At 39.1% G+C, this 11,671-nt stretch overlaps 1 protein-coding gene across 3 annotated transcripts; it reads right to left on the bottom strand.

The window, feature by feature from the left end:
- Positions 1-701: 701 nt before the first annotated feature.
- LOC117854727 (uncharacterized) lies at positions 702-3,883 on the bottom strand. Of its 3 annotated transcripts, XM_034736956.2 has the most exons (4): positions 3,675-3,883; positions 3,458-3,579; positions 1,255-1,302; positions 702-939 (listed from the first exon to the last, which is right to left on the bottom strand). In XM_034736956.2, exons 1-3 carry the CDS (start codon positions 3,824-3,826, stop codon positions 1,283-1,285), a joined length of 294 nt encoding a protein of 97 aa, XP_034592847.1. In that variant the 5' UTR covers positions 3,827-3,883; the 3' UTR covers positions 702-939; positions 1,255-1,282. The 3 variants fall into 3 exon arrangements, with proteins under 3 accessions (XP_034592847.1, XP_034592845.1, XP_034592846.1); XM_034736954.2 differs by lacking the exon at positions 1,255-1,302 and having other exon boundaries at positions 3,675-3,879; XM_034736955.2 differs by lacking the exon at positions 702-939 and having other exon boundaries at positions 1,034-1,302; positions 3,675-3,881.
- Positions 3,884-11,671: the final 7,788 nt, after the last annotated feature.

Here is an 11,671-nt window from a genome sequence, read left to right as displayed (position 1 = left end):
CGTTCCTAAATCTGAGAGGAATATTCCTCTCAGGAGACATTCCATTGTACTCGTTCTTCGACCAAACATTGTAGGGAATGGAGCAGCTCCAAGCCATCCCTCGAACCAAAATAATTTTGAGTTGGCAAAGAAAATGAAAGCCCAAATCTGATACTTTCACATTCAGCAGAGTAGCTAGTCTGCTATGGACTGCTACATGCAAAATTCAATTAATCCTATGATAGTTTTGCTTTTCCACATGCCAAAAAAAATGGCTAGGAATGATGTTGAACACATCATGCAAGCTCACATTCAGATAATTTCATTTGGCATGCAAAAGAGGAATTAGTCAAGAAAACAGACATTCTCATAGTATTTAGCAGAATGAGAATAAATAAAGAAGTTTGAACATCTCAAATCCTAGCTCAGTTCAAACATTCAACTGAAAGAAGTCTAAGAATGACATGCTTCATCACTCAAAGTTCAAAGGTAGGATTCAGCCGAATAGGTGTCACTGGCACACCCAAACACACGTCAGAATCTCATTACACTGAAAATAGATTTCAAGTGCATTTCACCTAAAAACTAAAAATTAAATCAAAGTGCAACTACATGACGAGAAGGAAGGCACAGAATTGAAGTCATATCAAGTGATGCTTATATAAGTTCACCTAGAAAAACACGTGATTTGGAAATGTAAAAAAAAATGTAAACAGTCAATGTCAATAATGAACCGACTGTTTTAAAAAGGGGCTGCAGATAATTCATGGGCATATGAATAAAATTCTAACATCAACAAATGCTAGTTCCACATCTTGGATGGTTCAAGTTACAAAATTCAATGAACTTCAAAGGAGAAATTAGTTTGCAAGCATCACGTTATTACAGCCCTTGTTTGTAATTCCTAATGTTCATTTGTTTCTTCAGGTGCAGCTCTCTGTCACAAAGGCAAAGCATATCCTATATCACCAAATATAAGAGCAAGTCAGGTCTCGAATATAAGATGTTAATACCATATGCTGCCATTACTTCAAATGGAGTAATTTTGCACACCTAAAAGAAAATTTGAAGTATTTTCATTATTATAGTACAAGGTTTTGGCATGGATCATGATCAAACTGGAAATAAGAGCCAAGCAAGTCACAAGGAACCATTTTGCATGCTCCATTCTGTTGACATGAGTACACGCATAGAGCAACCATCAAAGTACATTGTTACATGTCTACAAATATCTGCAAAAAAAATGCACTTTTTTTTTTAACTCAGTGTCCTCACTTCTCTGCTGCTCAGCTCCTAGCCATGATCAGATGCGCTTGTTTAAACCTATAATAACCACAGTTAAAATATAGAAACCCCATCTTTTTTCAATAGAAAAAGAATAGAGAACTAATTTTCTTCATTAGCTTAATTTAATCAACAAGCGTGAAGGATCTCATAGTAGTAAGACCTGGTAGTTAAAACTGATTGATTCAGTATTTCGCGGCTGAGCAGCCAGCACAACTATGTGAAAGAAATATGTGTTGCTGAAAACATCTGATGAAAAAAAAAGTTCACAAACAAGTTTTTCGATAAACAAGTTTTTCGATAACAGCATATCACTCAACTATTTAAAGAATCATAAGAATGCCAAATTCAATTCTAAGATAACAGCCAAATCTAGATTAGCCCATCTTGTTAAAGACAAATGCACCTCTGAAAGCAGCAGCATATGATACAGATTGCTGAGAAACAAAGAGGGACACCACCTAACCTCCAGTTATTTATGGGGACAATGTTTTAACAGTACTACTATGACTGCTTCAAAAAAATGCTGCCTGAAGGAAAAAAAATGTTTTACATATGTCCAGATGAATCTACAGAGCTACCATCGTAGTATCTACATGTAAAATTGCTATATTGTAAAACACAAAATGCATTGAGAGGTTAAGAACAATAGCACCTCAGGCAGCAAAACTAAAACTCCTCTCCTATTATTTATGGGACTATGTTTTGGAAGCACTATATCTTGCTGCCTAACCAGGATGACATTTGTATCACTTTTATTCCAAGGAGTCTACAGGACCACAATCCCATTGTCCACATGTAAATTGCAAGTCTATATAGATAAAATCAGATCTTATTAAAATTTTACAAATAAAGCGAGCAACTAATGGAAGCAGGAGATCAATCAACATGATTGCAATGACTAATCCTAGAAAGATTGTATTCTTTGTAGTTACCACTTGGATGCTGCCGTGATGCCATTGCAACAGGCATGCCAACCAAACTTTTTACTTGAATTAAAAAGACCCCAATGAATCATACAGTATGAATTATAGTAACAAGCAAGACAAGCATCAAGCAAATATAAAATGAAACAATACAAGGTTCGGAACTAGTTTTGCTATGAACTGCTAGCATTTTAAGTTCTTCACACTAGTGGAACTCTGAAAGGCATGTTGAACAAATTCACTATTCATCACAATAAAGATCCTTCTGGATCAAATTTTGTTACATTGTTCAAGAAACAAAAGTTTCCTAAACTACTATGGATGTTCTTTTTTTTGGCGGGTATGGAAGTTCACAAGTTTCCAAATTTAACGTGCCGTTTTGCACTGAGAGCCAATAAGTCGGAATCAACACACACTAATAAGGCAATGGCTACCACAAACATGATCTCAAACAAAAAAAAGCAAATTATTCAATGATGACTCTGATGTAGGGCCAGCTAAGACAACTTCTTTCATAACCATACACATCCAGATCATCCAGAGTTTGAAATAGGTCAATAATTTTAGGCCAAAAAGGCTCCCTAAGATCATGGAACGAAGGGAAAAAAAAACCTACTAGCTTACTGCTAATATAACGGACAAATGGACATCGATGTAAAACTAAATTTGTGGAAGGACAATTGGACACTAATGAACCAAGGCACTTCAAGACTACCTTACAGTTCCATGGTCACAATTGACTCATAAAAGTAATTGTTAATAAACCAAAAAGAGGAAGGAACATTAACGTGTATTTCAGTATAATAAAAAAAGGTTAAAAGGAGTTTCTCAGGACAGACCACTATTCAAAGATGCCCTCCTTACCAACTATCCTGTTCATCTTGGTTTATATGGTGTACCAGCAGTACAAACAAAGTAAGTACTGTGTAATGAGCTCAGCTCGTGAATTACTTGGTCCACTTTGAAATTGATTCGAGAAGTGATGATGTAGCCATGCTGGAAAAATGTTACAGCATTTCTCGAGAATGCATAGTTGTGTTAAATTAGGTCAGCTTTAGGCCATTTTTTCCCCTTCAATCGAACCGAAACCCCAAAACCACAATATCCACATTGACACGAAACTGTTGCAGAGCGTGCAGCAATCATCAACCTGCTAACCCCAAAATCTCAAAAATGCACAATCACACGAAATTGTCGACAACAGATCCAAGAAGGCTCGACAACATGGTACTATCCCCTGAAATGGTAGCAGCTAGAACAAGGGTTACCTTGAGAGAGCGAGCTCCAGCAGGAGGAGTCGACGGCGATACAGGACCTAAGCCTCGCCGCCGCCACCGCGCTGTGCAGCGGCATGAGCGTCTCCAGCCCCGCCGACGCCGCGGCCGCCGACCTGCACCGAACCAGCGGCCGACGTGAGCACACGCGCGCACCGAATCCCAACCGAACCCACCCATAATAGGTCGCCAGTGAGCCAGCTTGCTATACCTGCGGAGGATCCGGGCGGACCGGGCAGCGGAAGTCGACGCCAGGGAAGGCAGTGGAGCACCGAGGACGCGGCCTGTGAGGGGTGAGGCGCGGGCCGCCGACCTCACGACGACGGCGGCGGCGGCGGCGGCGGTGCGGACCAGAGATGCCATTTCTTCCCGTCTTCGCGGAATTCGAGTCGTGCGCGCTGCGTTGGAAGCGTGCGGATGCGAGGGTTTATGCGCTGAGCGTTGCGATCTTGTTGGGCTTCACTGGACCGCGGCCTGAGTCAGGAAAGCTCCTCCTGGGATGTTGGGCCTGTACCTTGTTCATATATTTTTCCATTTTTTGCGGCCTATATTTTTCCAATTTGAAAAACGCAACTAAACTAAACATAAACTGAAAGAAATACTTGGCAAAATAGCCATTTCCATCTATCAACTTTCCCTCGAGGGTAAAATTCTTTCCCCAACTTTTAAGTCGATCAATCTAGTCTCTCAACCTTAATTTTTAAATTGACCAACTTCTAAATTAACCAATCTAGTCCCTCAAATTTATTTTTTAAGTCACGTCCGTCCCTCGAGAGCTTAGAATTGTTATATTTGAATGTATTAGTTATCTCCGTATACTTTATGCTTATATTTGCTATAAAGATCATCTTCTACTTTTTCTGGAGCTAGATAGTAAGTCTAGGTAAACATTCAAATTAAGTTTGCCACAAAATAATTGGTCTAGAAGTCCAGCTGCTAGGATATTTTCAAAGAATGATTGACCTAAACAAATGAGTGTATTAGACAGTTTGGCAAAAAGTAGTAACTCGCTAGTACCTATTGCGTATAAAAGGTTGAGTTAAGCACCAGATTCACAATAGATATAAGCACCGATTATGATAATTGATAGACAAGATGATTAAAAATGAATAAGTGAATTGTATATATCTGAAGCAACTGCATATGAAAATGTGGTGCTGAGCATGAGTGAAATGAATAGAAAAATAAAAATTGAGGGGTGAGTTTAAGAAAAATAAAACTTGAGGGATTAGATTGACTGATTCAAATGTTGAGGGATGAGTTTGAACAAAAACAAGACTTGAGGGACTGTTTGGCTGATTTGAAAGTTAAAGGATGAATTTGGCTCTCGAAACAAAGTTGAGGGATGAAAATGCCTATTTTGTCAAACAAAAATTGCAGTGTGTTGGTTTCAGATTTCCTGTTTATAAATAAATTATCTTTCTTTCAATGTTTAAGATCTATGCAAAGCGAAATGAACATACGAGATGGACGCTAACAGGGAGCTGGTTCAATGCACGGATGGCTTTTAGGTGTAGTATTTTTTTTCTTAGGCACATTTTCTCATTGAACTTTTAGGAGTTTTTAATAAGCCATATAAAGACTGTGCACCTCCTCTTTTGCCCGAGCAACCTATTCCATTAATTTTGTTTTGTCATTGTTTCATTCAATTTCAATTTTTTCACACTTTAATCATAAATTATTTTTGAAACCGATCATTATGTGCTTTCATATTATTTAACTTGAACTTATCTCGTCTTGTTGATTTCTAACATAAATTTTTTTGTGTATGTAGAGTAGTAGTTGTAAAGCAATTATTAAATAAGGCAACATCAGCAAGATAAATAAAAATAGTATGCAGAAAAATCAAATATACAAAATAATTTAGGTCCTCTAGGAAAGGGCATTGTCCTTGTAGTTTATTGGCATGGTACTTTGTAAGCAAAGATCACATAGTGAAAAAAATGCATCGATATTTACCTTTAGTTGAACATAATTCTGTCAAATGCCGTTCGATGCAGATTTGCGATTTGAAAACACCATTTGCATTTTTGTTTTGATGATCTCGTGCCTTCAACATGAGGTACATTGATGTCGAGTCTTAGCAGATTTAGCAGCAGGAAATCATTTGGCGTCAAGTGGCATATGATAAGATCCAAAGATTTTCACGATAAGATCCATGTAGGACAATTAGTGATAAAATATGTGTTAAAGTTTTTAAGCTAACTTTTCTCAGCTTGAATTTGTGAGCTGCATTTTCAAACTTTATGAGCTACTCAAACTATTACATCGAATTTTACATTTTTCTTTGTTTCTATAATTGGTCTTAAAATTACAATTATTATTTCCTTACAAAAATTAGCGATTTAGCATGTTGGGATGAAGTGGAAGGGGAGGAGGATGAAGGAAGGTGATGAGGTGAAAAAGAAACCACAAATATACAAGTTATGGAAGTTTGCTGTTGACTTTAATACATTATTAGGATATAATATGTAGGAGGACCTGAAGTAGATTTAGAGTTGGATGGCAGGGTTTCTTCCAAAATAGTATCACTAGTGAAGAAAATTTCTTTTACCCGGCTTTCGATTCATTTCTACTCTGCTTATGAAATGGTTTCGCACTGGACTGTCTCGGTTTGCAAAAGCATATCAAACTGTCCTCTAAACGGTATGCGTATTCCTAGAGTAAAATGTTCCCATCTAAATATTGGATGTGAATGCAATTTTCATTTCTTTCTAACCCATTTCTCTCTCGCGCGCGGGCCCCCCTTGGGTGTTCCTTCTCCTGTTCTCCTTCCCTCTCGAAGGAGACGGACGGGTGCGCCGGTGCTCTGCATTGCTTTGGCTTCTCTTGTCCCAACGGCGTTGCGTTGATCCGCTCTCGTGCTGCTCTGAACTTGCTCATCTCCTTTTCAGGTTCTCTTCCTCTCCCTCTCCCTCTCTCTCCATGGTATTTTATCCATCCAAATCCTAACTTTTCCAATTAGGTAAAGATAATCTATTAGATCTCTCTGATCCGTGTTCACGGGTAGCTAGTTGATCAAATAGACGCCACTAAGGCCATCTCCAATGGTGCTATTGAATAAATTAAAATGGCAAAAACTTAAGTACAGATCTTGTCAATGCATGGAGCAACGTGTGGTAGAGAGAGGGTAGGTCCCCCATGCACTCTCGGAACACGTTCGAGACTATCGCTCCACTCCACCCTACCGTTGGATACACTAACACATGTCACGTCGGATGTTTGATACTAATTATGAGTATTAAATATAGTCTAATTATAAAACTAATTGTACAGATGGAGTCTAATTCGCAAGACGAATCTATTAAACCTAATTAGTCCATAATTTGACAATATGGTGCTACAATAACCATTTGCTAATGATGGATTAATTAGCCTTAATAGATTCGTCTCGCGAATTAGACTCAATCTATGCAAATTAGTTTTGTAATTAGCTCATATTTAATCCTCTAATTAGTATATGAATGTTTGATGTAACCCTGCTAAAGTTTAGCCTCTCGTATTTCTTGCGTCACCTCCAGATCGAATAAAATATAACCTACACTGGCGACATCGTCAGCCCGTTGGAGACGGCCTAATTTGCTGGAACTTGGGAACTCCCCCCCAAAAATGGGATGAGATGGTTGGATGGAAATGAGGCAAAAGGGGAATAGTTACTGACGGAAACTTCTGTTTGGTCTGCCGAACCTCCTTGGATTGTCGTATACTCGCGTCGGCTGAGAGAAGAACGTCATCTGAATATTTCTAATTCGTCGCCCAACTTGTTGGGAGTCATTAGGCGGGGCAAAGGCACGCAGCTAGACTGCAACAAGTGTTGACCGAATAGAAATAGAGACATGCAAAATCTCTAATTATGTAGGTACTTGAGGTAATCTAACGAAGCAGTTGATTTTGTGCAAACATGTGCGCATAACCTACAGAACTGCAGGTATGGTTCGAATCATAAAAATAGCTTACATAATCTAAGGAACCTAAGGAAGTAGTTTTTTTTGCTGAAATCATTGTTTTAAACACGTGCAAATATGCTTACATAAAAATAGGAGATAACAACGGGAACTTATAGCTAGCAGGGTTCGAGTCCACGGCTCTGCACTGGTGTTTGCATTTTTCTGACTTTATTCCAAAATTTAACCGGTACTATTCTTTTAGTGGTAGGTGGCGTGCCCCTCGATAGTGAGACGCTAGTGGTAACTTCGTCAATCTAGCTCAATCTGTCGAAGGTGCTCATAGGGGTAGGGTTGCGTGCGTGTATTCATAAGGATAAGTGTATGTGCGTTTGTGAGCGTCTGTGTCTGTATTCTGATTGAAAAAAGACGCATTACATATTCTAAGATTTAGTATTCTAACAGAAGAATCAGAATCCTAAGGTTTCAGTCTCAAAATAGGACAGGCACGGGCTAATCGATGGATAGACCTACGTACTCTACCACGATGAATTGGTTTTCAACGGGCACATCCTATACTCTTTTGGGCACTTGAGGGCTAGTGTCTCCACTACTAGATACCGGTTGTAACTGAACCCGATACTAATATGAGTATCGGACCTAACGGCTAGTTCCTCGGGAGTCACCTGTGATCCCATTTAGTACCGGTTGGGGGCAGCAATCAATACTAAAGGTTGCACATTAGTACCAGTTAGAGCCTCCAACTAGTACTCCTGTTCCACCGAACCTTTAGTACCGGGTGGAGGCTCCACCCGATACTAATATGCAACCTTTAGTACCAGGTGAGCCTCCACCCGATACTAACTTCCTTCCTATAAATCTGCCTTCTTCTTCCTCCTGCCTGAGCCATTCACCACAGCTTGGGCTTCATCCTATCTATGGCGCCATAGAGGAGGTGCTGCCGGATTGAAGACCATTTCGTGGGGATTTCACTCATTCAAGTGTGCTACAGGTTAGAAACTTCATCCTCCCTTGATACATGGTTATTATACTAAATTTTATGATTTAGAGCTAGAGTAATTTGTGATTTTTAGAATAAGGTACAATGGAGAAAATTTTTATTTATATGCATGTGTTATTTAGAGCTCATATTTGTGATTTTTAAAATAAGCTACAATTTTTTGGATGCTATGTTTCGTATTAGTCAAAGAAATTGATATCAGGTTAGAGAAATAATTTCATAGTTTAGTACTTTTCAAATATGAGCTAAATAAATTATGGAAAATGTGAGCGAGATAAATTGTGGTACATAGAGATAATAAAATGAACTATAGGTACGTAATTAGTCATTTTTAGAATAAACTACAATGGGGAAAATTTTCATTTATATGTTATGTTTCAGCTAAGTAAATTATGGGGAAAATATATAATTTGTTCATAGTTTAGTCATTTGCAAATATGAGCTAAATAAATTATGGTACATAGAGATAGCTTCTGCTGCTGGAGGTAATGGTGATGGTGGGGGCGATCGTCGTTCCTCTCGCAGCAAGGGGAAAACCATAGTTGGCCCTCATGATAAGCCAAAGAAAATGAGCACGTGGGAGAAAGTAATGCTTTGTTAGTTGCAAAGATGTCATGAAAATGCTGTTGCGGCGAGTCAGGAACCTCCTTTTGGTGGTCGTTATGCTCCACCGCTAGTCCCGGGTGTTTCAGGTCCACTTAGTACTACCATTGCAGGAAACACAAATAAACCACAGGATGAGGTTGGGTCAGCGAAACCTTCATCTTCGCCGCCCAAGGATACTTAAAGTCCTCCTAGATAGTACTCGGTGGATGGTTTGTCAGCAATATTTGAGTTTGTCATAGTGTATCATGTTGTTTGGGTCTGAAATTTAAATTTGTGTATTTCTATCTAAACTTTCAGCAACATTTGAGTTTAATAGTATTTGTATCATGTTTGTTATGTTTGATGTATAACTGTATGGATGATCAAAATATCTTTGGTTTGGTAATACTTTGTAGATGAATCGGTGATGGATGTACAACGCAGACAAATGCTCCATGGAGTACATTAATGGCTTGCGTGGTTTTTCTTGATCTGGCAGAATTCAACAAACTACCATCTAGTTTTATTTATTGTCCATGCAGAAATTGCAAAAATGAGAAGGACTACTCATCCAGAAAGACTATTCACACCCACATATACAGTTCTGGATTCATGCCTAACTATTTTGTTTGGACTAAGCACGGGGAAAGAGGAGTTATGATGGAAGATGATGATGATGATGAAGAAGACAACGTTCTTGACTGGATTCAAGGAGGTGCCTTTGTAGACGCTCCAATGGGTGAGGCTGAAGAAGACATGGCAAGGCAGAAGGTCCTATCGATGATCTAGGTCAGGTGTTGTGAGATGCAAAGGAAGACTGCGAGAATGTGAAGGAGTCAAAAAATTTTGAGCGCATGTTAGATGATCATAAGAAATTGTTGTACCCAGATTGCAAATAGGGGCACAAAAAGTTGGGTACCACACTGGAAGTGCTGCAATGGAAGGTAAAAAATGGAGTTTCTGACAAAGGTTTTGATGAGTTAATGAAAACTATAAATAACATGCTTCCCGAGTGGAACAAATTGTCATCCTCAACGTATGAAGCAAAAAAGCTTGTTTGCCCTCTGGGTTTGGAGGTATAAAAGATACATGCATGTCCTAATGACTGTATTCTCTATCGCGGTGAGGAATACGAGAAATTGGAGGCTTGTCCTGTGTGCGAAGCGCTATATTATAAGATCAGGTGAGATAACCCTGACGATGTTGAGGGGCAGGCCAGCAAGAAGAAAGTTCCTATGAAGGTAATGTGGTATTTCCCTGTAGTACCACGGTTGAAGCGTTTGTTCAGAAACAAGACACATTCAAAATTGATGCGTTGGCACAAACAATGTAAGCAAGATGAAATGATCAGACACCCCATTGATGGGTCCCAGTGGAGAACAGTTGATAGAGAATTTCCTAAGTTTGAAAAGAATGCAATGAACATATGGTTTGGTTTAAATACAGATTGATTCAATCCATTCGGTGAGTTCAGTTGTGATCATAGCACTTGGCCTGTGACCTTATGTATGTTCAACCTTCCGCCCTAAATGTGCATGAAGCGGAAGTTCATTATGATGCTGGTAATTATCCAAGGTCCAAACAACCTGGCAATGACATAGATGTTTAACTAAGACCATTGGTTGATGAACTTTTACTATTGTGGAAGTAAACAGGTGTACGTGTGTGGGATGAGGAAAAAAAGGAGACTTTTAATCTATGAGCATTGTTGTTCGTAACCATCAATGATTGGCCGACGCTTGGTAATCTATCCGTACAGTCAAACAAGGGATATCGAGTCTTTACGCACTGTTTAGATGATACTTGCAGAATATATTTGAAATACTGTAGGAAGGTTGTGTATACGAACCATCGTCGATTTATTCCTGCTAAGCACCCGTTAAGAAAGAAAGGGAAGCATTTTGAAGCGGAGGAAGAAAAATGTACTAAGCCCGTTGACCATAATGGTAAACGTGTATTTTCTATAATAAAGGATGTGAGGATAGTCTTTGGCAAGGGCTCTGGTAGCCAACCTGTTCTGAACGACGAGGACGGACATGCACCCATGTGGAAGAAGTCTATATTTTGGGAGCTACCTTATTAGGAAGTCCTTGAGGTCCGTAATGCAATTGATGTGATGTACCTGATGAAAAATCTTTGCGTGAATGTGCTTGACTTCCTGGGTACATATGGAAAGGCAAATGATACAATTGAAGCACGTCGGGACCTGAAACATATGAAACAACAAGATGACCTACATCTGGAAAAGAGAGATGATGGGCATTACTTGCATCCTGCCAGCTACACTCTCAGCAAGAAAGAGAAGGAACATGTTTGAGTGCTTGAATAGTATCAAGGTCCCATCGGGCTACTCCTCGAATATACAGGGAATTATAAATTTTAAATAGAAGAAATTCATAAATCTAAAGGCCCATGATTGCCACATCCTGATGACACAATTGTTGCCTGTTGCACTGAGGGGTATTCTACCAGAGAATGAGAATGGCAATCGTGAAGCTATGTGCATTCCTCAACATGATTTCTCAGAAGGCAATCCATCCAAACAATCTACTAATACTGCAAAATGATATAGTGCAATGTCTTGTCAGCTTTGAGATGGTTTTTCTCCTTTCTTCTTTAATATCATGACCCACCTTCTAGTCCACTTTGTTGAAGAGATTTTTGTTCTTGGTCCTGTATTTCTACGCAATATGTTCCCTTTCGAGAGGTTTATGGCAG

The sequence above is a fragment of the Setaria viridis genome, chromosome 5 (genome assembly GCF_005286985.2).
Source record: "Setaria viridis chromosome 5, Setaria_viridis_v4.0, whole genome shotgun sequence".
In the NCBI taxonomy this organism is placed as follows: Eukaryota; Viridiplantae; Streptophyta; class Magnoliopsida; order Poales; family Poaceae; genus Setaria; species Setaria viridis.
The sequence above is the reverse complement of the archived record's forward strand: the minus strand, read 5'-3'. Positions and strand labels throughout refer to the sequence as shown.

Bases quoted from the DNA above. Each gene is read 5' to 3' on its own strand.
- LOC117854727 (XM_034736956.2), bottom strand. From the start codon at position 3,826: ATGGCATCTCTGGTCCGCACCGCCGCCGCCGCCGCCGCCGTCGTCGTG. The intron at 3,580-3,674 runs GTATAGCAAGCT...GGTTCGGTGCAG, and splicing joins TCCGCCCGGATCCTCCGCAG to GTCGGCGGCCGCGGCGTCGG. The intron at 1,303-3,457 runs GTAACCCTTGTT...TGGTTATTATAG, and splicing joins CTGGAGCTCGCTCTCTCAAG to GTTTAAACAAGCGCATCTGA.